This window comes from Bos indicus x Bos taurus, chromosome 24, assembly GCF_003369695.1.
Source record: "Bos indicus x Bos taurus breed Angus x Brahman F1 hybrid chromosome 24, Bos_hybrid_MaternalHap_v2.0, whole genome shotgun sequence".
Taxonomy (NCBI): domain Eukaryota; kingdom Metazoa; phylum Chordata; class Mammalia; order Artiodactyla; family Bovidae; genus Bos; species Bos indicus x Bos taurus.
The window spans coordinates 2,830,794-2,858,674 of record NC_040099.1 but is presented as its reverse complement, the minus strand read 5'-3'; the positions used below and the strand labels follow the sequence as shown (position 1 = coordinate 2,858,674).

The following is a 27,881-nucleotide window of genomic DNA, read 5'->3' as shown; positions in this document are numbered from 1 at the left end:
TGGCCTCCCACGAACGTGAGTGAGCTCGTGTCTGCCCACGGCTGCATCCGCCTTCAAGGGCTGAGCCCCTCTGGCCCTGCTTCCCCGCAGCTGGGGGGAGGGGGGCGGTCTCCTGGGCTGTGCACTCGGAGGGTTTCCCTCCAGCTCTTTGTCCTTCTGCCCTCAGCATGGATGTGATGCTCATCTTTCTGGCAGAGGGAATGTGTCCTCAGGAGCCCAGCTGGCCTCCCGATGCCCTCTTCTTTAGGACTCGTCTGCTTCTGAGATTTGTTGGTGGTGTTGTTCAGTCACTCAGTCATATCTGACTCTTTGCGACCCCATGGACCACAGAACACCAGGCTTCCCTGTCCTTCACCATCTCCTGGAGTTTGCTCAGACTCATGTCCATTGAGTTAGTGATGCCATCCAACCATCTTGTCTCTGTAGCTCCCCCCTCCTCCTGCCGTCAGTATTTCCCAGCATCAGGGTCTTTTCCAATGAACTGGCTCTTCACATCGGGTGGCCAAAGTATTGAAGCTTCAGCATCAGTCCTAATGAACACTCAGGACTGATCTCCTTTAGGATGGACTGGTTGGATCTCCTTGTAGTCCAAGGGACTCTCAGGAGTCTTCTCCAACCTCACAGTTAGAAAGCGTCGATTCTTAGATTGGTGCATGTGTCATTTTGACCACCAGGTGTGCCCCCAGGAGAAGATAACAGCACTTGACAGCTGGGCACTCGGCCCCCAAGGCAGCCCTGCCTCCAGGGCACCTGGATCCGGCGGGAGCCCGGCAGGCGTGAGTTACGCTGGGGACAGAGGGAGGAACCCCATCTCACTCATGGCCCTCACTCAAGGACGGGATTCCCTCCGTGCCTTCACACATCTTCACCTCAGCATCCCCCTCGCCAGGCAGCAAGCCCACTGTCTGGCATGCTGTAGATGCTCAATACCTGTATGATGACAGAAATGACGAATAAAATGTGTGAGTTTGTAATGGTTACTTTACATTCAAGTGTGACCCCCATCTGCCATCTAGTGGTAGGAGCGGGCAACTTCCGGAGGACAAGCTTGGGCCTCCGGACTGGGATGCTGATCAGGAAGGAGGGGCCGTGGGTTCCAGGGCAGGTCCCCCACCCCCGCCCCCTGTCTGCGGAAGGAGCCCTGGGGATTCTGCCCTGGGGCCAAACCTGGCACCTGTGGAGCGGGGAGGGGGAAACCTTTGAAAAGACAGCAAACTAAACTATGCAAAGGGGAAGGAGCCCCAGTTAAATGCACCTGAAGTTTCCAGGGGTCCTGCAGGGAAGACTGTGCCAATATTCGAGGTCATGCTTGACACTCTAGTGGGAAAATCTGTTCTGCTCCCAGCTTTGCAGGGATCAGATTCATGGGGAGCTTTGAAAAATACAGGAACACAGTGTTCTGTATTTCCTAAAGGAACCCACAGACAATGGGGGAACATTCAAGTGAATTCAGAAGAAAGAGAAAGAGGGAAAGTGAAGACAGCAGGGTATAGGCGTCAGAGAGATGCCCGCACAATGCACACTCTCTATGAAAGATTATAAAGTCCAAGTACCTGTGGGTGTGAAGGGGTGGGGGTCACATGACCCCTCTGGACTGCCCCCCCCCCACCAACCTCCTTCTGGTTAAATAGAATTTTAGCCGACATAGTCTCTGGGGGAAACCCTCACGTTTTCCAGGCAGATGCCTAACTAAAACCTTAATGTGTATTCATGACAGGTGTGAACTTTTCAGGTATTTCCTTGAATGGTTCTTTTGTTTCCATAGGAGTTATTCCAAATCCAAGGGCAGTGATCCCGGTTCAAATGCTACATGATTCATTAATACGTTAGCCTGCGCCTGGGTTATGTGGAACCCTAACAGGACTTCCAGAAAGGATCCAGGGGATGGGAGGGGGCCTGCCATGCTGAGAGCTGTGATCTCCCTGGTACTAGGTGAGTCAGGCTTGAAGGTGGCCAAACACAGCATTGTGAGCAGGCATCAACAATCACTGTCTGCGATGAGCCACCAGCGTTTTAGTAAATCCCGGGCATGACTTGACCTCAGGCTACACAGACAGCCGTGAGACTGGAGCCAGTCCTATTGGGGAAATTAGCAGGAAGCTATGAAGCTTCAGAAGGAAATGGCAACCCACTCCAGTACCCTTTCCTGGAGAATCCCATGGACGGAGAAGCCTGGAGGGCCACAGTCCATGGGGTCGCAAAGAGTCGGACATGACTGAGCGACTTCACTTCACTTAATGAAGGTTCCCTCCACACCCCCACACCCCACTCTCAATTCATGGCCTAATCGCTTCCAGCTGTGGGGGTACCTCCGGGGCATCCTGACCCACCTGCCATATGGGGCAGGCACTCAGACCATCCCAGGGCACAGGCACAGACCCTGGAAGTCTCCACTCCTGCTCCCTACCTGCTTGCCCAACATCCACCCCGCCCACCCCCCATAGAGAGCAACCAGACATCCACCACCTCACTCCTGAGATTAAGACTAGGGTCCAAGATTCAGACTCTGGGTGATGGAAAAGCAACGAGGAGCAAGGTTTTGGAAGAAATTCCACCAAAGGATCAAGGAATATAAGGAATGCAACATTCCTGCTAGCGTGGTTTTTAAAAATACATCCCTTGGAGATGCACACTGAAGTATTTACAGTTGAAATGTCATGACGTCTGGGAATTACTTAAATGATTCCAAGTCAAAACAACCATGACAACAAAGTAAAAGATACCAACACAAGCTGGCAAAATGTTGTCATTGTTGGATCTGGATGATGAATATGAATGAGTGTGTGTGTGTGTGTGTGTCTGATTTTTCTATTTTAAAAAGTTAGAATACGTGTAGAACAGAAGGAAAAAACAATTACAACTGTAAGGTCCTGGATACTTTGCGTGCGTGCATACTAAATTGATTCAATCGTATCTGACTCTTTTCGACCCTATGGACTGTAGCCTGCCAGGTTCTTCCATCCTTGAGACTCTCCAGGCAAGAATACTGGAGAGGGTTGCCATGCCCTCCTCCAGGGGATCTTCCTGACCCAGGGATCGAACCTGGGTCTCCTGCACTGCAGGTGTATTATTTACCACTAGCGCCATCTGAGAAGCCCCCTTGATAACATGAGACAGTTCAGCAACGGTGATGGTGGTATTCAAAGCTGCAACGGGGAGAAGTACAGTGACTGTGGACTATTCTTTTAGGAAGATTGACATTAAAAGACAAGACATGATAGATGGAGAGGAAGCAGAGGACTAAGGATGGGTTTCATCCACACTTGGGGATGGTTTTGAGGAAGCAGACGTCTAAAGTGTGAAAGGAGGAGCAAGGAGAGAAGGGAAGGCTGGGTCTGGGCGAGCTCGGCTGATGGTTCTGACAGGACACACTTGAACTCACATTCAGAAATCGCGTCCTTACCCCTCTATGTGTCTGTTCTTCACGTACAGAAAGGCAACCAAGGGAACCTTTGATCCCTCTGAAATACGACCCCAGAAATCCGAAACCTGTTCTGATTGGTGACATTCCCCCATCTGTCTCTTGAACACGGGCCATGTATCTGTACTCCTAACCTGGCGGACAGCTGCCGTGACCCACGGACGGGGGCGGTTTCTGTGCTTTGGAAAGATGAAACGTGTCATAGGAAGCTCATATCCCTACAGGCTGCACGCAGGGCGTCAAGGCAAAACAGAGCGGTGCAGCTGCAAGTCACTGGCCGTGTCACTTTGACTGCATCACCTCTGATCTTCTACTTTTTTTTTTAACTTGTTAAGTGGGGCTAATAATGCCTGCTCTGAAGAGCACTGAGGCTTGAATGAGCTAAAAAATAGATGAAAACTTCTACCTCGGTTCCAGGCACACGACAGTCCTTTTACACGGGGTGTTGTTGCCATTGTTCTGGCTTTACCTGGAGACGGAAAGGGGCCTCACTTAGCCCTAGACTGGGACGATTCACCTGTGCAGAACTGCCTGGCCCATGTCCTTCCTGGCCTTTGTCTTTCTCAGCCTAAAAAGTCTCACCTTTTCCGTCTCATGTTCAAGCTTCCCCTTGACACCTGGATTGTCTACCTCTGGCTTGTCTCCGGTCCTTGAACTTGAAGGACGACAGACACACACGGGAGCTAAGGAGAGATGCCCGGAGTCTACACAGACGCAGGCTGTTCTGCTGATGCCGGGTTTTGTCAGTGTCTTCCCCCTGGAACGTGTCATGGATCTCTGCCTGAAGCCTCACTTTGAGTTAATGTCATCAAGGGATAATTGACAATGATCCCCGTCCCTTTCCTCTGTCAGATCTGACAAGTCAAAATATGTTCTGAACGTTCCGAGGGGCATTTCTCAGAATGCATCTCCTTAGGCTCTGCCTCACTGAACCTCACGTCACTTCTCTCCCTCATGTCAAGATCTTCTCACAGATGATCCCAGTCAACCAAGGTTTGATATCAGATGCAAATTTCGTTTTTAATTCCAAGTCATTACCCCAGTCATTTTACAAGTTTGTTTCCAAAATTTCAGGCGCGTGCCTCCCGGTCCCGGGGACACGTGGCATTTGGTTGATTTCACCAGCTCCTCAACCTCTCTCCCCACGGACCCCATCCCGCTTACATCCACACCCCCAGAGCCTGTACCCTTCTGGCTCAGAATTCGTGCTGACATCTGCCTTCTCCTCAACTGTGAGATTGCCAAGAGCAGCTGCCATTTTGCTCTTCTTTCTATGCTGGTAGTGAGGGCTTCACTTAGACTGGCTGGCTCTCAGAATTTGTTGAATGAATTTATAATGTTAAAAACTTTCTGCACAACTGCTACAGTTTCAGAGGAGCCTGAAGTCAGAGGAGATCTGGTTCCACCTGCCCTCTCCATGCAGGGACCCTGGTCCTGCTCCCCTCACTCCAAGCTTCTGCTTGACCGCTCCAGGGTCAGATCTGTCGGTTCAAGGGGCAGGTTGCCCTACTGTTAAATGGCCAGACCCTCAGGTCATCCTGTCTACTGAGCCCAAGTCAGCCTGAACCTTCCACCTGCCTGTCCCAGGTCTGCAATGCGAGACATCCAGAACTCGCTGTTTCTCAGGGCAGACCTCCAATGACCTCACAACCGCTCTCCTGTCTCATGTGACATACACCTTTCTTCCCTGAAAGAAACCCCCTCTTTGGGTCTCCGTGACCCCGTCCTGGAAATGCACCTAGTTTGCCTTCACGACTCTCTAAATGGCATTCCCAGAACTGAACAGAAAATAAGGAGACTGGAGAGGCACAGAGTCAAGTGGGAATGGGGCTGCTTGCGACCTGACCACGGCGCTCCTGTTGATGAACCCCAGGACGAGAAAAGGAGAGCACCCTCTTGCCCTGACGAGGTTGGAACTGTTCGGCAGCCAAGCTAGGGGCTCCCTGGGACGCCCTGCTCGTGGCAGATCTGACATCCCTTTGGGAGAGGGGGCTTGGCTCTCCCATGATGTCCTCTTTAGTTGAAATGAGAGACAGAGAGAGAAGAGGGAGGGAGAGAAAGAACATTCTGAGTGCAATCTTCCTTTCACTGTATCTTTCGTCTTCCTGTAAAAGAAACTGGCCGGAGGGCTGTGTGACAGCCACGTGCTCTCAGACTCCAGATTCCGGCAGGACTCCCCGCCCTTGCAACCTGCCAGGTCTGGAGCACCGGTTGGCAGAGAGGAAGTCAGACAGCACAAGGACTTGGCACACAGGCAGGCAGACACCAGGGCGTTTCACACTCCCTTTTCAGTATTTCTGCTGATCTCTTGAAGAATGAAAAGTGGAAGTGTTTATTGCTCAGTCGTGTCCCAACTGTGTGTGACCCCATGGACTGTATAATCCACTAGGCTCCTCTGTCCATGGGATTCTCCAGGCAAGAATACTGCTGTGGGTTGCCATGCCCTCCTCCAGGGGATGTTCCCGACCCAGGGATCGAACCCACGTCTCCTGCATTGCAGGCAGATTCTATATTGTTTGCGCCACTAGGAAGAATACCTTGCGTTTTGAAAACACAAGATTGAGAACATGTGTAGCAGACCAGGAATGCACCACTCTTGTTTTCAAATGGCAAGTCAGTGAGGGGGAGGAAAGGTCCCATCACTGGGGGGTTGGCGCAGGGATTTGTCTTGTGTGTGTGCAGCTCAGCCACGTTTGCCTTGAGCAGCGCGCGAGGCACATCACAGACGCAGTCAACGTGCAGACACCATCAGCCACCTCATTCCCACCAAGGAGGATGTCCACGGGCTTGTAGCAGGACACCCATGTGGCTCTTTGGTGACCAGTGGATGGACAGAGAGAAAGGACAGCTGTCTTCCTGGAGGAAAGAGCACAGTCACCTGTAGGACACTCCAGATGTGCATATGTGGTTTGGACCCATGGAAATCACACACCCGTGTTCCCTGGAAGGAACTCAGCATACCTGATGACACACAGATACCTGGGCTTATTTCTGCCTGTTTCATATACCGAGAGGGAACCGGGCTGCTTCTGCATGGACAATCAGCACCCTTCTCACCAGACCCAGCCACCTGGGGGAGCACAGGATTCTCAATTAAATGAGTCACGATAAACTGAGATCCCACACAAGGTCCGGGTCTGATGTCTGCAAAAACCTAAAGACTCTCTGAAAGCCCCTCAAACTCATTTCCACCCGAGAACACAGGGGCACAAGGGGTCCGTCTGTGACCCCCACCGGATGCCCCCTTCACTGTCCAGCCTCAACTTTCTTCCGACAGACACAAAGTGAAGGCCACGTTCAGGTTCCCACCCTCCCTGCCTTTCCCTGCCAGCTCAGACAGAAATCTTTTTCACTTCAAAACTCAGGTTTATCTTTCCACATTGAAATTCTGTTACTGCATCCAAGGGCCCCAAGTCCTGTTTCTGCCATCTGAGCAGAAAATGTACTGCAAGTCAAAGAAAGCTGTATTTGGTGTTGCGGAATGAGAGGTGCTGCGGGCGAATGAGAAACACAGTCACCTTTAGAAAAGAGAAACAGTGTGCGCGCCCGAGTCCCCAAAAAACTTGAAAAAAAGAGTCCTCTGGACATCTTAGCACGTTTTTAGATGAACCATCTTGTGGGATCATCCCCCAAACTCTTCTGCACATATAAATTAAGAGCACTAATACCTGGGTTTGCCAACAAAAATCTTCAAATGCTAGACCCTGATGGGCTGTCAAACGATTCAAGGCACCTCCTGAAATAGGGGAAAAAGGTCTTTTCAAGAACTCAAGAACTCCAAGATGTTTTTATTGATTTCAATTTCCAATAAAATGAATATGTCTTATCTAAATATTTTTGTCACACAACTGGAACATTGAATTATTTTTTTCAGAAATAGAGTTAAATACATCAATCTAGTTACAAATTCTAATATAAAGAGTACAAAATATAATGTTATAAATTGTATTTTAAAAAAAGAAATACAAATTCTGTGGTCTTTTGCATTTTACTGCCTCAAAGCATAATTAGCAAAGTTGAAGAATGAACATTTTCCCTCGGTCATTCCACAAAGACACGCTTACGGGGCACCTGAACCATCGCCTGAGGTCCCCGCCTGTCGTTTTCCTCTCTTCCTTTCTGCTCCATGTATAAAATGTCCTGCGATTTGAGCTCACCCAGGTGAGAAGCAGTGGAACAGCACATGCTACTTCAGGCCTGGAGACGTTTGGAAAGTGGAAAAGCAAACTTGGGGAGACCCAGCTGTTTTCTGTGCATTGTTCAGACCTCCCGGAGCGGGGCGGGGGGAGCGGGGGCGCTGCCTGCTTTAAAGATGGAATGTGGGTGGAGAGTCTCCCCGTGAAAAGCCAGGAGGGTTCTGTGCAGCTGCGACCTCGCTCTAACTAGACTCGCCACCCTGCGGGCTACACTCTGACTCCTGGTGGAGAGAAGGTGCCTCAGCCTGCACCAGCGGCCCAAGGCGGCGGCAGAGGCCTCCTCACCTGCCACCTGCGCATGCATGACTACATCCCAGAGGATGCAGCTGGGTGATAGCTCAGGGAGCGCACACGTCCTGGGGGCGTCTGTGTACAGCCTGGGACGGACCGCTATTGACATCCTGAGCACAAAACTCCCTCACGTCACCAAAGTGGCCTCTGTCACTCCTGGGGCCGCTTCCCAGAGCATCTTTGTGAAAGGGAGTGTCCTTCTTGGTTTAAAAGATAAGTAAGTAGCCATGGGGAGGCAGCTCTTAAAGCACTGGGTACTTAACTTCTCAAAAGCCCAGGAGGCACCATCCCCTTGGCCTGAGGATCTGGACTGTGTCACAGCCCAGGGGAAACGCATCCGTCTGACACGGCCCCAGGCCTCCCAGGAGCCGAGGGAGAGGAGAGACAGGACGGACGGACGCCTGGAGAAGGTGCTGAACGGCTGAGTGTCCACAGAATCGAAATGCTCATTCTTCAAGTTAAGGAATAAGAGTGAATCACCTGAAAGACCTCTATAAGCTCATAATTTGTGTTACTTGAGTTGGACAAGGAGGAAGAGGCGTGAGCAAGGAGGAGCAGGAGTGAGCCCAGCAGGCCGGGAGCGCAGGTGGGGTGGGGGGGAGACACACGGAGAAGCTGCGGTGCAGAACCAAACCCTTTATTGTCTAAGTTACATCTGACGCCAACACTGCAAGAGCCTGTCGAGAAGCAAGGAGACAGCGGATCAGGAGAGGTAGTAGAGAGTCTGTAACAGTCGGAAGCTGACGTACAAGAGAGACCACGCGGAAATCCTCATTCGAGAAAAAGCGAATCAAACCACATTGGCTAAATAAATAAGTAAAACACAAACCATATTAAATACTAGGGTCGAACTGACATCAACGCATGAGCAAACCCATACAATACTGATGATCAGTGGAAGAAAGGAACCACAGTCAGGCCCCAGACGGCTTGTCTCGGAGGCAGCGTCCTTGGAGGGACCCCCACCCGCCGTCTGCTGAATGAATTGAAAACTTTATTTCTGTGCTCCGGGCAGAAACATGTATTCCAACTGGCTCGGGCCGTGTGTCCGGGCCAACGGGGCCCCAGGACGCACCCCTTCCAGCAGGCTGCCCACAGAGGGACTCCCAGGATGCCGTCTGTGGCTCCGAAGGTGCACGCATAGGCAACTCCTCCGTGCCACGTTGTGTACAGAGCTCCTTTAATAACTGAAACACAGAGAAACAGCAGGCCCTGAACTGTCACCCTTCACTGTCAGCCAAGAAAATAAAAGCCAGAAAATGCAGAAATGATCACTGCGGGGAGACTACAGACGTGATCAAACGTAAGTCGACAGAAAGGCATTCTGATTCCCAGCGTGAACAAAGGAATGTGTCTTTGTGGCTTTGTTCAAAGTAACTTGACAGGACAGTCAATTACAGCCGCTGATCATATCTGCACGGACATCCCTAATGACACCAACACGACAGGTCATTCTGGAACATATCTCGTGTAAGAATATCAGGAAAAAATAAGTAAAAAAGTTATATATATATACATACACATATATGCATATATATGTGTGTGTACATACATGTATATATATTTATAGATATAAGCTAGCCAGTTACATTGCATCGTTTGCAAATGCTGCAAAGTAACCTGAACCGTCAAGTAATTTAAATTCAGTAACAAGTAGAATCCAGAACCAAACATTAACTAAGAACAACAACAATAACAATAATAATAATAATAATATAATTCAACAAATCATTAGAACAGGAAAACCACACTTCAGGGTTTGTATGTGTGTGTGTTTAAACAATTCTTTGTATCCGAAGCCCATTTCTACAAAAACTGCACTAATCCATTACTGAATTAAGTAAACTGTCGCTCTCACCAGTATTAAAGGTTAGGATAATTTCTGTACACGTAAAATTATTGCTTTTTTGAAAAATATATTTAGCATGCTCGTTTTAATCCGTTTCCTGCCTTTACAAAATTTCACAATTAAAAAAAAAAAAAACCTAGTAAAGCTTTTGCAAAAACTTTCACAGAACATTTTCATTCAAGGCAGCAGTAACTTGTGATAATGCATAAGATCACTATGTGCAAAAACCTGAACGTCTCAGAAACCCCGCCATCACACACAGTGTCATGGCGACGGGAAAAGAAAACATTTATCTCTGCGGAGTACAATTTTAACTGCATACACTGCAAGGCGTAAGATCCTTTCTTACGGGCCTTAACCCCCCGCTAAAACTTGCCTCTGTGTGACTGAGGAAGAGGTATGTAAAGCCGCCCCCACCTACGGGCCTGGGGGCTTCCCCGGTCTGGGAACGAGTTCCCCAGGCCCGAGAAGAAAAGACGCCTACTTGCTGGGAGAGATGGACGGGAAGGCAGGGGTGCAGGAGGACCCCAGAGTGCCAGGGCCCAGGGATGACCAGGCCCCCCACCTGCTCCAGGGGTTCTCCCGCTTGACTCAAAGGGTCCAGGTCGGGGGTGGGGGGGTTCAGTGGCTAGATCATTTGTTAAGACGGGCAGTCTTCCGTTGTAAGCAGTTTGCAGAATGTAGCCCTGTTACCAGAAGGTCCTGAGAATAAACAAAGAAGCCTGCTTTTCTTAGTGTTCAACTAGTGCTCTTTCCCGAAACACAGTCAAAGCCTTCCCATGGCCGCGTCACCTCTTTCGGGTTCACTGGGCACAGATGGGAGGGGAACTCAGCTGGGACAGGTGGTGGGACCCCTGAAAACAGAGGACCTCGTCACCCGGGCCCCCCGCTGCCCCTTCCAGCCTGCTTCCACAGCACCTGAACGCCCGTCCTGCCTCTTATTTACTATTTTAAATACGCACTAAGACGCGGACAGGCCGGGGCATCCATCAGCACCCCGCCCTCCTGGCCCCCCACCTTCAGTCCCGACGTCACCCCCGCGGTCCTCCAAAATCCTGCATGGCTGCTCCAGTCTGTCCAACACACGAGCATCTTTCCAGTGTCTCGAACATGTCTTGAATGATACAGATGCTCTGTGTTCCTACCGTGCCTGCCAACACCTCGCTTACTGTAAAAAAACACGGACTATGGTTGGTGAGCACGTGGATGCGTATAGAATATCTACATGTAATTCTAAGAAGAGCATCTTCACCGATGTTTAGACACGTGACAAGAAGCCCCCCTTCAGCTTCCGCTCCGGCGGGCGGCTGCAGGATGCGAGGCGGTGTCCGGCTGGGGGGGTCTTCCATGGGGCAGCCAGGGTGGCTGTTGGGACGTCCAGGAGGGGGCTGCGGACGAGGTCACGGCACCAGAACTGACCAAGTGTATCTCTAGGTTCCCTTTCTGAGAGGCACTGTTTGGACAGCATCTGCGTTAGAATGGTCTCTCCCCTGGAGGAAAAAAGAGACAAGAGAAAAACTCATTACTGCCTTGCGGTTTCTAGGAGCACTTGTCTTTCTACTTTCTTAGTGTCACCCAAAGCACAAACAGTGACCTTCACAGAGCCGCCTAGTCGGCCGGCAGACACGCCTGGCTTTAGCTGTAACTCATGACGCACGCTTACTTAACTTCTATGCAGAGTACATCATGAGAAACGCTGGGCTGGAAGAAGCACAAGCTGGAATCAAGACTGCCAGGAGAAATATCAGTAACCTCAGATATGCAGAAGACACCACCCTTATGGCAGAAAGTGAAGAACTAAAGAGCCTCTTGATGAAAGTGAAAGAGGAGAGTGAAAAAGTTGGCTTAAAGCTCAACATTCAGAAAACGAAGATCATGGCATCTGGTCCCATCACTTCATGGCAAATAGATGGGGAAACAGTGGAAGATTTTATTTTTCTGGGCTACAAAATCACTGCAGATGGTGACTGCAGCCATGAAATTAAAAGACGCTTACTCCTTGGAAAGAAAGTTATGACCAACCTAGACAGCATATTAAAAAGCAGAGACATTACTTTGCCAACAAAGGTTCATCTAGTCAAGGAGTAGTCATGTATGGGCATGAGAGTTGGACTATAAAGAAAGCTGAGCACTGAAGAATTGATGCTTTTGAACAGTGGTGTTGGAGAAGACTCTTGAGGGTCCCTTGGACTGCAAGGAGATCCAACCAGTCCATCCTAAAGGAGATCAGTCCTGGGTGTTCACCGGAGGGACTGATGTTGAAGCTGAAACTCCAGTACTTTGGCCACCTGATGCAGAGAGCTGACTCATCTGAAACAACCCTGACACTGGGAAAGATTGAGGGCAGGAGACGGGGACAACAGAGGATGAGATGGCTGGATGGCATCACTGACTCAATGGGCATGGGTTTGGGTGGACCCCGGGAGTTGGTGATGGACAGAGAGGCCTTGGCGTGCTGTGGTTCATGGGGTCGCAGAGTCGGACATGCCTGAGTGACTGAACCGAACATGACACGTGAGCAGGAGGAGCTTGTAATGCCTTCCAAGGCAGCCTGGGCAACTCTCAGGGATCCACAGAGAGGCACTGGGCATGTCCGGTCCGCACACCAGTACAGCAAACCCTAGGGTCTGAACCAGCTCTGGAGAAGAGGTTGAAAAGATGGCAAGGTGGGACCGGAGGAAGATTCAAAAAAGCAATGCTCTGGGGCCTTCCCTGGCAGTCCAGTGGTTAAGACTCGGCGCTTCCAGTGCCAGGGCCTGGGTGTGATCCCTGGTTAGGGAACTAAGATCCCACAAGCCATATGATGCAGCCAAAAATTAAAAAAAAAAAAAAGAAAATACAAGGAAATGTCATATCCTAGAGGGGACCCTGGAAAAGGATCAAGGACATTAAGGGAAAACAGAGGAAATCTGAATCAAGTAAGGATTTTAGTAAATAATGATTTTTTATTGAGCAAACTCTGGGAGATGGTGAAGGACAGGGAAGCGGGAGTGCTGGAGTCCATGGGGTCGCAAAGAGCCAGATACGACTTAGCAAGTGAACAACAACGATTTTTTTAAAGCAGTGTTCTGTAGTACAAAGTAGGTTCACATGTGAATGACAATTCCAGAACAGGGTTGAATTTGGAGGCCATCAACAAACACAACAGCACTCCCACAGATCTGTCGGGGCCTGAGAGACTTCCACTCATCGCCAAAATTAACGACTGTGTCGGAAAAACGGAAGGGGTGTTCTAAAGTCATGGGACCTATAAGATGGAAGGGAGATGCAAGGGAGAGGGAAGGCGGGCCCCAGCTTTCAGACAGGCTCTCAGGCGACGTCTGAAGCATTACTGCCTGAACGATGGAGCTTGCAATCTGAGGACAACACAACAGGGCGAGATTAATCTCACTTAACTGCATTAACCTTCAACTGAATTCTCCATGAAATGAAACCAACAGCTTGAAGTTAGCATGCACACATAAAACGCAGCACTCATGTGAAATTTTCCGGCTATGCCTGCAGCAAGCCCAGAAATAAGTTCAGGAGGAAGGTCCGGGTGACATAATGAATTAAATGCTTCTCTTTAGTTAACAGTTTCAGAAAACCCCTGTGGAAAGCTCTGCATTCAGATTTCCCGTCGACATCTAATGGAAGTCAGAAAGATACCAACAACATTTTGTGCGGGGCTGGGGGCTGGGCACAGTGGTAGGAACAGGGGGTTATTTGAAATGTAGCAAACAGTAACAGAATGAGAGAGGTGATTAAACTTCCTTAAGTAGATGGTGAATTTCCTGCAGCAAGTTCAAAGTAGAAGTCGCTCAGTCGTGTTCAATTCTTTGTGACCCCAGGGGTATGGTCCATCGAATTCTCCAGGCCAGAATACTGGAGTGGGTAGCCTTTCCCTTCTCCAGGGATCTTCCCAACCCAGGGATCAAACCGGGGTCTCCTGCATTGCAGGCGGATTCTTTACCAGCTGAGCTATAAGGGAAACCTGCAGTAAGCTGAGAAGGATATTTTGTATTTTTGCACAGCGACATCACATGGGTAGAGATCCATCTCCGATGGCATTCATTAGAGGAAGGGAATGGCCTTTGTGTTCACAACAGGAAAACGGGATTTCTTGTTGGCTGTTAGGTGACTGGCCTTGAGTATTTCTAGGAAGTAACTGTACTTAGCAAACAGACTTGCCAAGGATTCCATAAATGTGTGAAGAATGTGTATGAACATGAGTGCGTAGTGTGTGTGTGTGCATCTACACTTTGTAAACACAACACACACTTCACCCCAGGCAGCCCCTGGATTTCCCATCCTCCGGGCCAGAATTCACAAACTTGTACCGGCTGTTAGAGAGGAGACAGGAGGGTGGCCGTGTGTCAAACGCTGCACACTGCAGGCGCGGAAAGTTTTTACACTACTTATTTTGGGGGGACTGCAGAATCCAACCCAAATAACCAGGGTGTTCAATTCAGTCCACCAATCTCGAGGCAGACATGCCTGCTGTTCACAAATGAAGGGATGTGTTCCAACAGCACGTCACTCTTGAGAGAGGCGTTTGCGTTTCCTCACTCACTGGGCTCATCACCTTACTGCTCACTGTGGCACTCCCACAGGGTTTGTTAAGAAATGAATGCACTGCATCTGAGCAATCAGACGCAGGGGAAAAGGCAGCCGTGGGAGAAAGCAGTCACAGAAACAAGTAAATTAAGTGGACTCGTGATATCCGAGTACAAACATATTGTTCTTATTCTCCCACAAAGAGTCCTCAGAAAATAAGAAGCCTGCTCTTAGAAAATTTGACTTTTCTCTACCACAGCTGTGTGACTTGTAGGTTCTTCAGTAAGACTGAAAGAAACATATCTTTCTTTAAGGCATTTCAACGTTCTAGGGATGAATACTGACTTCTGGAATTTGATGAGACCTACTTTTTCACCCCTTTTGTCTTACAAGGTAGAGGAATGCATACATGCTCATGTATGAGGGTCAGTGACAGACACACCCAAGTGCTGGAATCCCCAGGACATGCACGAGTCTTCTGGGCCCCAGAAGGAGGTCAGTCTGCACACGAGGCCTGCCTTAGACATGCATGGTGATGCTAAATGCTCCACGATGTACACGGAACGTCTTGCTGAGAAGGATCTTCCCCGAGAATCCATCGGTACACTGCGGCTCACGCTGTCACAGGTCATTTCAGATGAATCACTAGTTGCATTCACGACTTTGGGCGTTATGTTATATTTAATGGAAAAATGCATGCTGTGTTTCAAGAGCTTACGTGAGTTGGATTTACATGAGTAAGAAATTGCTGAGAGAAATCCTCTGAATTTGGAAATGTGATCCATGATACAGCGAATCTAAAAGGGATGCTGAAAACAGACATGTGAGCCTGCTCGGTCGCTTCAGTCGTGTCTGACTCTGTGTGACCCTACGGACCGTCGCCCGCCAGGCTCCTCTGTCCATGGGATTCTCCAGGCAAGGATACTGGAGTGGGTTGCCACACCCTTCTCCCAGGAGATCCCTGACCGGGGATCAAATCCAAGACTCCTGCATCTCCTGCATTGCAAGCAGGTTCTCTGCCCACTGGGCCACCTGGGAAGCCCACTGGACACACGTGGGGTGCATGCTCAGTCGTGTCCGACTCTGTGCAACCCCATGGACTGTAACCCATCAGGCCCCTCTGTCCATGGGATTCCCCAGGTAGAATGCTGGAGTGGGTTACCATTCTCTGCTCCAGGGGACCTTCCCCACGTCTCTTCGTGTCCCCTGCACTGGCAGGCGGGCTTTTTACCTCTGTGCCACTGGAAACAGATACAGAGATTCAAATCTACCAGCCACACCATTTCTCCACCGTTTGCATTAGAACCTCCTCAGCTAAAAATGTGACAAATTATGCTGCCATTTATTTTCTCATTTCTCTTTATTTTGATTAATGGAATTATTTCTCTAGCTTAACTATTTCAAAATAGCCATTTAGAATAGTAAGAAATAAACTATTAATCATAGACTATAAATTCTGGCAAGTAATCCAAACAAATCAAAACACCAGATTTCATATTTCAGCAAAAGGCAGTCTGGTCTCTGAAATCCCGAAACCAGGGGAATGGAAGGGGACTGGGTTAATTTTTCTTGGTTTTAGACATTACTTAATTTCTAACATTTCACAAACAATATAGTGGGAAAACACAATTTCTCCACAACATTTAAAAAAAAAAAAAAGCCTACTTTTTTCTCTAACATGTATAGCACAATGATACCAATATTTTAGCATATTATGTTCAAAAGTATTCTTTCTAATGATTAATTTTGATGATGACTAGAAATTAAACACTCAATTTTGTTAAAGCTATGGCAGAGCATTTTGAAAATGATGACATGCATGAATCCCTCCTCTTATATAGTTTTGCTTGGAATACTAGCTTCTCTTATGATCAGAATCATCTTCCTAATACAAGCACAAGCAGCGGGTGCCTTTACTCCCCCAGGGCCGGAGAACCCATCCCCATGGCTAGAGAAGCTCACTCATGAAGCGGGCTCCTCAGGGCCGGGGCTCAAGCCCTTTTACAAGAAATGCAAAGGAATTGGATGCCTACAGAATCGATACTATGCCCAGGAACCAACTATTCAACGACACCCTACTCTCTCCTAACCCAGACCTTTAACCCCTAATGAGTCAGTAATCCTCCCCACCCCACCCATGAAAGGAACCAAAGACACATCAGAAGGAAGCTCTTTCAGGGAGGGGGATGGGGGAGAGATGGATTGGGAATTTGGGGTTAGCAGAAATGGTATGGACCTAACAGAAACAGAAGATATTAAGAAGAGGTGGCAAGAATACACAGAAGAACTGTACAAAAAAGAGCTTCACGACCAAGATAATCACGATGGTGTGATCACTCACCTAGAGCCAGACATTCTGGAATGTGAAGTCAAGTGGGCCTTAGAAAGCATCACTACGAACAAAGCTAGTGGAGGTGATGGCATTCCAGTTGAGCTATTTCAAATCCTGAAAGATGATCCTGTGAAAGTGCTGCACTCAATATGCCAGCAAATTTGGAAAACTCAGCAGTGGCCACAGGACTGGAAAAGGTCAGTTTTCATTCCAATCCCAAAGAAAGGCAATGCCAAAGAATGCTCAAACTACCGCACAATTGCACTCATCTCACACGCTAGTAAAGGAATGCTCAAAATTCTCCAAGCCAGGCTTCAGCAATATGTGAACCGTGAACTTCCAGATGCTCAAGCTGGTTTTAGAAAAGGCAGAAGAACCAGAGATCAAATTGCCAACATCTGCTGGATCATGGAAAAAGCAAGAGAGTTCCAGAAAAACATCTATTTCTGCTTTCTTGACCATGCCAAAGCCTTTGACTGTGTGGATCACAATAAACTGTGGAAAATTCTGAAAGAGATGGGAATACCAGACCACCTGACCTGCCCCTTGAGAAACCTATATGCAGATCAAAAAACAACAGTTAGAACTGGACATGCAACAACAGACTGGTTCCAAATAGGAAAAGGAGTATGTCAAGGCTGTATATTGTCACCCTGCTTATTTAACTTCTATGCAGAGTACATCATGAGAAATGCTGGGCTGGAAGAAGCACAAGCTGGAATCAAGATTGCCGGGAGAAATATCAATAACCTCAGATATGCAGATGACACCACCCTTAAGGCAGAAAGTGAAGAACTAAAGAGCCTCTTGATGAAGGTGAAAGAGGAGAGTGAAAAAGTTGGCCTAAAGCTCAACATTCAGAAAACTAAGATCATGGCATCTGGTCCGGTCACTGCATGGGAAATAGATGGGGAAACAGTGGAAACAGTATCAGATTTTATTTTTTGGGGCTCCAAAATCACTGCAGGTGGTGATTGCGGCCATGAAAATAAAAGACGCTTACTCCTTGGAAGGAAAGTAACGACCAACATAGATAGCATATTCAAAAGCAGAGAAACTACTTTGCCAACAAAGGTCCGTCTAGTCAAGGCTATGGTTTTTCCAGTGGTCATGTATGGATGTGAGAGCTGGACTGTGAAGAAGGCTGAGGACCAAAGAATTGATGCTTTTGAACTGTGGTGTTGGAGAAGACTCTTGAGGGTCCCTTGGACTGCAAGGAGATCCAACCAGTCCATTCTGAAGGAGATCAGCCCTGGGTGTTCACTGGAGGGACTGATGCTAAAGCTGAAACTCCAGTACTTTGGCCACCTCATGCAAAGAGTTGACTCACTGGAAAAGACTCTGATGCTGGGAGGGATTGGGGGCAGGAGGAGAAGGGGACGACAGAGGATGAGATGGCTGGATGGCATCACCGACTCGATGGACATGAGTTTAAGTAAACTCCGGGAGCTGGTGATGGGCAGGGAGGCCTGGAGTGCTGCAATTCATGGGGTCACAAAGAGTCGGACACGACTGAGCAACTGAACTGAACCGAATTGAGGTGCAACTATTATGTACTACATATGGGGTGCATAAACAGGGTCCTATAGCACATGGAGCTAACTATATTCAACATCCTGCAATAAACCATAATGGAATAGAAGAAAAACTAAACTGCATGTATGACCTGGTTCAAAAAAACAAAAAGAGGAAACTCTTTCGTTCCTCCTCAAGTAACTAAATTAACTGAATAAATCCATTCCTGCATCTAGATATGATGACATTAGGATCAACTCATATAGAAAACTCAAATATTATCTCTGCAAAGTAAGTGCAGCTGCTGTATGCCTGTGGTACAGATACGGCGGCCGCCCAGCAGCATGGGGTCCAGCAGGAACCACATTATGCCGATGACACTTTCCTCAAACTCAGAGTTTTCCTATTCTCGCTTTAAGGGGCAACTAAAACAAGACAAAACCAGAGCACTTCCAAGGACACCACGAGGTCCAGACGAGGCAGGAAGACCACAGGAGAGGAAGCAGCTGCGACGCTGGGTCCCTGAGCACAGCTGTCCCCGAGGGGCGCGTCCACACGGCCTCGGTACAAGTGTCCACATGTTCACACACACGTGCGCCACTCACACATGGACCCCTCGTCCATGGCATCGATACAAGTGTCTACATGTTCACACACGCATGCGCCACTCACACACGGACCCCTCGTCCACAGCATCGATACAAGTGTGCACATGTTCACACACGCGTACACCACTCATACATGGACCCCTCATCCACGGCATCGATACAAGTGTCCACATGTTCATACACGCGTGTGCCACTCACACACGGACCCCTCGTCTCCCCAGCTGTTCAGGACAACAGTTCACTCCTAGGAAACTGACAGCCGCTACCATGCTGGGCGTGCTGCCTCGGCCAGGCTCGGCGCACTGTCCTCGAGAATTTTCTCCACGAGCACAGATGTGTTGCTGCCGTCCTCACGTTACAGATGAGGACACGCAGGTGAAGGTCGCCTGCCTGAGGGGAGACCTGGGTTACAGCCTCCTACTCGGTAAGCCAGCATCTTAATAACTCATATTATTGAGTCGCTTGGAGTCGAACTGGCTGATCTCGGCAGCTCTTCAACATTGCAAGCTATGAAATATTCATATGTCCTCCACCCAGACCGTTCTCCTCCGCTTCAAACCCACATATTCACCTGCCAAGAGGCATCACCAACTTGAAGGTCAATGGGAACAGATTTTGTCCAGCTCCTCCGGCCACATTCCAAGCACCAGGACAGGCTCCTCTCAGGAGCTGGAGCCTGACGCCAGAACCCGAGTCTGGTCCATCCCTTCCCTGCTCCCCCCCACATCCAATCCCAGAGTTCCTCCACCCCCCGAATATCCATACCCACACCTATCTGTTCCTCCCAGCCCTGGGTCTTACTGGGATCGCTCGAAGCCCCTCCAGAGCAGGGCTCACTCCACTGTCCAGAATCTCTGCAGTCCATCCCCGACCCAGACCAACCCGATTCACCGTGGACTCAGCACTGACGTCATCCCGGCTCAGGGTCCCCAGTGCACTCAGGACAGATTTCCTGTATCGCAGCCCTGATACCACCACCCACTGGACCTCACAAACCATAAAAGCAAGAAAGATGTTTACCTTCACCTCTAAATCCTGATTATTCTCCACCAATAAGACAGAGCCTGGCACACAGGAGGTGCTCAATTAATACTGTTAATGAGTGGACAAATGATGATTATAAAACTGCATTCCCAAATACTGTTTCAGTTATATAACTTAGCATCCATTATGTACATCTATAAAAGTCCATCCATTTTAAGTGCTACATCAAATAACTTCCACATGAATACACAGTGTTGTATGGTTTTTTTAAAAAATCCCTTGATCCACAGTTTCTAAAGCCCACAGGAAAAGAATATGATTTAAATATTAATTAGTTAATGTTGGCAAAGCAAGCTCAACATGAAAAAGAACATGACTGATCAATATAATGAGTCCCCTTCTAGACATAAATAACTACAGAATCACTCTATGAATCTGTATTGTATCTTAAATCTCAGATAGCAATTGTGATTTTTGTAAACAATGAGAACTTCACCATAAGAAAGAACACTAAGATTTAAACCGATATCTACTACTGCTACGTTTTGCAGTTACCCTGGCAGACACATCTCTATGAGAATTCTAAAATCCCAAAGTACACTAAAGAAAACAGCATTTCCTTCAAGAACCAGAACGTCCAGCAATTAACCAACAAAAGATACTCTGAATGTAATGAAGGACAAAAAGTACTTTCAGAGGCCATGATCTTGAATATGCCGTCTTGTGTGTGTACTTAGTCAGGTCCAACTCTGTGACCCCGTGGACTGTAGCCCGCCAGGCTCCTCTGTCCATGGGATTTCCCAGGCAAGAATACTCAAGTGGGGTGCCATTTCCTCAACTCTAGGGGATCTTCCTGACCCAGGGATCAAACCCAAGTCTCCTGCATTGGCAGGCCGGTTCTTGATGACTGAGCCACCCGGGAAATCCATAATTAACACAGAATGAATTTAAAATACAGTCTCAGTGATTTGCTTTGTTGATCTCTTTCTCCTACAAGAGAAACCTCTTGCAGAGACTTAGCTGGAATTCACATGCAGCTCATAAGCTGATGTGTGTCCCTGAAGAGCCTCACGGTGCTGTTCAGAGCGCCGGCCAGTGATCCCCCGCCAGCCCCGCCCAGCGCGCACCTGGAAAAGCCACACCTTGGGGGACGGAACGGGTCGCCTGTGTCTGCAGGGGCCACTGCACTGACGCCACTCACTCTGTCAGTGTGCAATTCTCCAATGTGGCACGGCCTCGCTGCTAATACAACCCGCAAACATCACAGTGACTCCTGTCGAAAGGGGGTTTCACTTCTGTTAAAAAGGAGAGCGTGGTCCAGTTTGAGCTGAGGTCACATATGTCCACAGATCTTTCAATTCAGCATTCAGCAAGATTTTTTTTTTCATAAATTGTGACAGCATCCTGAAATAACAGCTTTTCATTCTAAAACTATGCATTTTATTAAGAGAGAAGGCACTTACTAAAAACTATAACAAAGGGCAAGGTATTCTGTCTGTGATATATGAAGAGAAACCTTTCAACAGCAAACAGGGATTCTGAAAACTGGATAAAAAACGAAACCAAAGGCTCTGATGAGGTCCGGCCCATCCTAAGGCAGTTCAGTCATGAATGAGTTGCAGGCTCTGGGGAGGCTTACCACACAGTGTTCTCTTCCTGAGAAACAGACTGGGTTCCTCTGCTACCTCTGCTTCCCTCACCATTGTCCACGACCAGGAATCCCACACGGGAACAGGAGGGCGTGCTAAGTGGACCTGACTGCCCAGACGGGATCCTGCATGTGCACCTTGGCGGCAAGGAAACCCTTCTTCACTAATAAAGGGGAGGTTGTGGCTACAGAATCTTCTCGGGCAACCAATGAGAAGGCAAGATGGTGTTGCAGAGAATGCTTGTGGGAGAACAGAGGGTGGGCTGACATCCCGTAAAGGGACTCAAGGAAGAGCCTGGAACCACGGGGTCTTGGTCCAGAGCCACAGGAGGCCACCGAGGAACGCGTGGGCCTCCCGACCTCAGAGCTGCACGCTGGACCCCGCCGTCACCCGCGCCCAGGAGGCCGCCACACTCTGTGGACTGAACGGTTTACACACGAAGGCCACACATCTAGGTAACTCAAGGCCTATGCACACGCACACGCGTGTATTATGCATTCTGGCCAAGTCAGTGGCGTGCTTAACAAAGAATCAAATCAGGACAAGGACGAGGCCACGGGAGACCAGACTCAGCAGCAGGCTTCTTACGGAGTGATTCAAAAACGCGACTCTGAAGTAAAAACATCTGCAGAGACCGAGAGGATGGACCCAGAGCCGGTCACACACAGGGAAGGAAGCCAAAGAGAGACAGACAGCGGAGAGAAGCGCCTGTGTCTGGACTCTCGAGAAACCGCACAGATGAACTTCTGTGCAAAGCAGAAACAGAGTCACAGATGTAGAAAACGGACACTCAATACCAAGGCAGGTGGGATGCGTCGGGAGCTTGGGACGGGCACGCACACACTACTGACACTCTGTGTAAAACGGGAACTGGTGAGAAACCGCCACACAGCCCGGAAACCGCCACGTAACTCAGTGCTCCGTGGCGCCCCACGTGAAGGAAGTCCAAAACGAGGGGGTATACACAGTGATTCACTTCGCAGTGCAGCAGAAACCAACACCGCAGTGTGAACCAATCACACTCTGATATAAATCAAAAAAAACGATTCTCAAAACGGGAGGGAAAGCATAACTTGGTCTCCAGTCATAACTTCCAGGCAAAACATCCCAAGTGGAAAAGTCTGACTCTTAGAGCTTTGCGTCACCCCCAACAGGACCAGACGCGGCTGCATGGACCCCAGCTGTGTCATTCACGGCCCCGGGAGCTTCTGGGACTATCAGCCACCCCTGGACCACACAGCAGGGCTGGGTTCCGATTCAGAGCAGCGAAGAGCTATTTGCACACCTGGTATGACACCGCATGGTACCCTGAGGACCACGGTGACACCCTTTCCCAGCTACCACGTGAAAACCCACAGCCCCTGGGAGCGGGGAGACCTACTTGTTTGGGGGTGTCTGCGGAGGTGGTGTGGGCGTCAGCACCTCGGAGGCCATTAGACTCGAACAGCACTGTGGGGACAAGGACCCGCGTCAGCAGGCCGACTCGAGCTTCCCATCGCCCGGGACGCGCGCCCCGCACAGACCGAACACTCACAGGCTAAAAAGACGCCAGCCCAGCCTGTGGCGGGCAAATAGCAATTTACCATAATACTTACGCTAAGAGACTGAAAACGCTGCCTGCGGCCAGTGCCCTTTTTAATTCAGGCTTCACCAGGCAGCACCCACCAGGGACAGCATTAATTAGCGGGGGCGTGCAGAGGCCCCTCCTACCCCCGCGCGGGGGCCTGTCACTGCGCATCAGACCCTCCGGATATGGATACACCCTCTGCATTGGAGGGGGCACCCAGGCCTGACCCCCGCCCCGCCCCCGCCATACTGTGTCCCCACCACACACACACACACACGCCACCGTCGCAAGCCAGCTCTCTGCTCACAGGCCAAGAGAATGTGCCACTCAGCACCACCCTGTGCCAGCGAGCAAAGAGCCAGCGTGCATCATGCCCATGGACAGCTCGGGTTTCAGCGCATCCTGGTGGCAGCATGCAATTAAAATGCAGTGTTTGCAAAACAGGCTGATCTCCGATCAAACCACAGGGCACTTGGATGCAGGGGCAAAGCCGTTTCAGGCGCAGGGGCTGAATGGAAAGTCTAGAGCGTGACCCCGTCCCCTCCCCGACCAGGGCCGGACCCCGGGAACTAGAGGCTGCGTCCCAGGCCCCAGGGTCCGTGGGTGTACCTGTGTGAGCCCGCATGTGCGCCCGCAGGTGGCTGGGCTGGTGGAAGCTCTTCCCACACTCCACGCAGATGAAGTCTCCCTGGTGGGCCTGCGTCCGGAGCGTCCCTGGGGGGCAGTGCAGGTGCGGGGAGGGGGGAGAGAGGGGGCGAGAGGCAAGCATCATTAGTCCCTCTGAGCCCTGACGGGAGGCACCCCCAGGCCCTCCGCCAGGACCGAGAGGGCGCACAGGATACAGCGAGGTAAATGCCGCTCCCGTGATGCGTCCTAGGGTGGGCGGGGCCTGGGCAGTGGGCGCCCCGCATCTGCCAACGGGGTGACGCGGCCAGACAGCTGACGAGCCAGAAAGCAGGGCCGTCCCGGACCCCGCAGCGATGCCACACACCTGAGAGCTGTGCACCCCCCCGCCTCTTTCCTCCATGCCCTGTGCAGCAGGCAGAGCGCAGACAGGACACCTGCAAGGAGGCTGGGCTTGAGCACCAACCTCCGTCCCTCCTGTCCCTCAAAGATGCAGGGCTTTTGTTAGGAAAGGAGGCAGAAAACACTTTCTCGTTTTCCTGCCTTTTCTGTTTGAGGGAAGGGGCTTCCCCAGTGGCTCAGTGGATAAAGGATCCACTTGCAATGCAGGAGATGTGGGTTGAATCCCTGGGTTGGGAAGATCACCTGGAGGAGGAAATGGCCACCCACTCCAGTATTCTTGCCTGGAGAATCCCTTGCACAGAGGAGGAGCCTGGCAGGCTACAGTCCATGGGGTCGCAGAATTGGACATGACTGAGCGACTTAGCACACACACACTCTGAAAAAAGGGCTAATTTTTCATGTAATATTAGCTCCCAGACCACTTCCTGGAGCCTGACCTTCCCTACCAATGGGTCAATGGCATCTCAATTCAATAGGAAGACAAAAATCAATACTACTACCTAGAAAAACTTATGCCTATGACAAAATTTTTTAAAATGATGTTACCTGAGCTGAGCATTTCTGCACCCTGAGCCTGACACTTGAATGCAAAAGGCGAGTGCAAGGATGACCGAGGATCTTTGCCAAATTATCTGAAACCAAATCACGCTTCTCATCCTATATCAGAAGACACAGCATATAAAAATAATATAAAATTAATGCTACTTGCCCTCTGTCCACAGGATTCTCCAGGCAAGAATACTGGAGGGGGTTGCCATTTCCTTCTCCAAGGGATCTTCCCAACCCAGGGATCGAACCCCCCTCTCTTCTGTCCCCTGCATTGGCAAGCGGGTTCTTTACCACTAGCGCCACCTGGGAAGCCCACATTACAGATACTGTTTATGAGATAACAGTCAAGGAAATGTGTGAATTGCAGAGCAGATCCTGGCAGATTTCTCGTGGGACAAGTCGTGAATGTGAGTCTCCGAGAAACAGAAGAATCTGCCCACAAAGTTCTCAGCTTCCCACAGACTCCTTCAGGGACGTTAGGAGAATGATAGCTCATGTTTAAACCCACCCGTCCCGTCATCAATGAAAGATCCCTTACTGACGAGACGGGGTCTCCAGTTCCCAGTCAGACATGGCCAAGTGTCAGCAGGGCAGGCGACCCCAGGAGCCACGGGCTCCTGTGCTGGGCCCACCCGCCTCGTCCCTGGCTTTCTGATCAAGCTGGGGTGGGATGGAAAGCTGAGGAGGACATCCCTGGATGACCAACTGATGGGCTCAAGAGAGGGCTCCTAAGGGTGCTGGACTCCCCAGTCCTTCCAAGCATGGCAGCGTTAAGACCCCTTCTGCCAACAGCTTGGCTGTTTAGAACAGTCGCTCCCTCCTCCGATTCTGGCCCAAGAAAGTCTCAGCTTCACCAGTGGTCTGTTCCTCCCTGCCATTCACTATGAGCACCATCCCCTGGGCGCTGTGAAGACCCTCAGGGACAACGGCTGTAGGTGCCCAGATTTTCCCAAAGAGTGATCGGGCTGCATCTGAATGTAGGTCTTCAGTACACCTCCGGGTCACCCAGTGATGATGAACTCCCTTCAAGTGGCCTCTGCAGCTAATCCTGACAACACGAGAAACTAAACCAATGCGATGCTTTTCTTCTAAGTAATTCCCATCCAAACCAGCAGCAGAAAAAGCAGGACAGTAAGGTTTTGTACCCACCCCTGAGCTCGTGTACCCACTGACCCCCATTCTGATTTCCTCGTGTTAAGTATGCACACACATACCCGCACACACAGGCAGACACACACACACACACACACACACACACACACACACTCACACACAGATTCTTCCATGCATTCTATCACATCATTTTCTCCCTACTTTTTAAAGAAAAGACCCTTGCCCTTTATGATCAATAATATTATGCCCAAGCTACTCCAAAATTCTGAGCTAGTAAGAAAGGTTACACACTTCATTTGAATTGAAGGCTACCTGGTGAGCAAGCGGCTCTGAAACCCTGACCTCAAAAGTAAAGCTGTGTATAAAGTGGGCTCAGAAAGGAAAGGGAGAGGCCTGGGGCACCTGCAGACTCACCCCCAAAGCCCTGCCAACACTCATTCAAGTTCATTACGCTGTGAGGTGCCCTGGCCCCTGCAAGGAGAAGGACCCCGCAGAGACTCTACCAAGATGCGTACAAAGGAAGCCCACCTCTTCCATCATCACCCGAGCAACGTGTCTCGGGCATAAAAGAGGTTTTTTTTTAAAGTCCCAACAAGAAAAACCGTATATATTATCCTATCTGGAATTACCCTATTCTTTTCAGTGTTTTTATTCTAAAATCCATGTCATCATCTACTGCAGGCTGGATACAAAGTCTGGACATGCAGATAATGTATTATTTTACGACCTATTCTATCCACAAACCATTCACGCTACCCTCATACCTGCTTCCAGACCGGGGATCTACATTGCAGAATGATAACAGAAAACGTGGCTCTTTTCATCCTTAAATGATTAGGCTTCAAGCCCTAAGGGAAGTGACAGTGACCGTTCCCACGTGATATCCTTTCTCTTTTGGCAGAACTTCCAGACCATTCATTTCTACACAAACATCATTTGGTCAAAACACAGGTGGGGAAAAGCTCTCTGAGAATCCTCTCTCTTAACCTCAGAAAACCTCGATGCCTTAGAGGCATCGCCTGAGTGCAACATTCTACCTCAAGGCAATTCGTCCCTGGAGAATGACAGAATCACACCTCCAGCTCCACAAGGACCGATCTCATGTCCACCACAGATGAATTGCTCTCCTTTTATAAAATTCCCTTCTGCACGTTTCCATCGCCCCCCCTGCAAGGTGATGCTCATAGCAATCCCAGGGTGGGGGGCTGCGATCTTCACCCCACAGGGTGAACACACAAATCCCACAGGGAAATACACAAAAACCGAGTCAGAGGACAGCGTGATACCCCAAAGTCCTGGGACTCCTGGAATAGGACAGTTACAAAGATTATCTTCCAAGGAACCCTAAAGGAAATCAGTCCTGAATATTCACTGAAGGACTGATGCTGAAGCTGAAACTCCAATACTCTGGCCACCTGATGCGAAGAGCTGACTCATTGGAAAAGACCCTGATGCTGGGAAAGATTGAAGGCGGGAAGAGAACGGGACGACAGAGGATGAGATGGCTGGATGGCATCATTGACTCGATGGACGTGAGTTTGAGCAAGCTCCGAGAGTTGGTGATGGACCTTCCTGGCGTGCTGCAGTCCATGCTGAACTGAACTACAAGATTATCTGGAATGGAGATGAATTAGCCAAGGTTCTCGATTCCTGATGCCAAAGTCAAACACATATGTACTCAAGGAAAAAGAAAAATGGGTGGACACGAAAACTGCAACAGTTTAGTTACTGCCAATTCAGCAGCGTGTCGATGATGTAACTGTTGGGAGGCGGATGCACCTGGTTCCCAAGCTGCAACAGTAGATAGCGTCACCGTCACAGGGAACGCCACTGTCCTGTTCACCGCTCTACATGCGACTTTGGCACACCTGCTGTTTCCCTGCAGCCGCAACACTTTAAAAGCATCATAAACCCTCAGACTGTAAACAATCTGCCCGCAATGCGGGAGACCTGGTTTCAGTCCCTGGGTCGGGGAGATCCCATGGAGAAGGAATCGCAGCTCCCACCAGTATCCTTGCCTGGAGAATCCCACAGAGCAGCCTGGCCGGCTCCAGTCCAAAGGGTCACAGAGAGTCAGACACGACTGAAGCGGCTTAGCACGCAAGCACCTAAGAAACCCAAACCAGGGTGAACGAAAACACCACGAATCTGCACACTCACGCCTGACATATTTCAGTGCATCCATGAGAAGAGTGAAACATCCAAGAAGAGCAAAGAGGCTTCACGACGACCTAGCATTTTTCAC

The 27,881-nt window shown here is 49.7% G+C and overlaps 1 protein-coding gene across 7 annotated transcripts in view; it reads right to left on the bottom strand.

Moving 5' to 3' along the window:
• Positions 1-7,178: 7,178 nt before the first annotated feature.
• ZNF516 (zinc finger protein 516) overlaps positions 7,179-27,881 on the bottom strand; it is a 100,250-nt gene continuing 79,547 nt past the window's right edge. For 5 of the 7 annotated variants that reach the window (XM_027526336.1, XM_027526334.1, XM_027526338.1 and 2 more), the window contains exons 4-6: positions 23,558-23,662; positions 22,763-22,830; positions 7,179-11,247 (exon numbers count right to left, since the gene is read on the bottom strand). In XM_027526336.1, the coding sequence (XP_027382137.1) occupies positions 11,188-11,247; positions 22,763-22,830; positions 23,558-23,662 (233 nt within the window). In that variant the 3' untranslated portion in view covers positions 7,179-11,187. The remainder of the gene's footprint in view (positions 11,248-22,762; positions 22,831-23,557; positions 23,663-27,881) is intronic. The other 2 variants (XM_027526339.1, XM_027526340.1) reach the window with 2 other exon arrangements.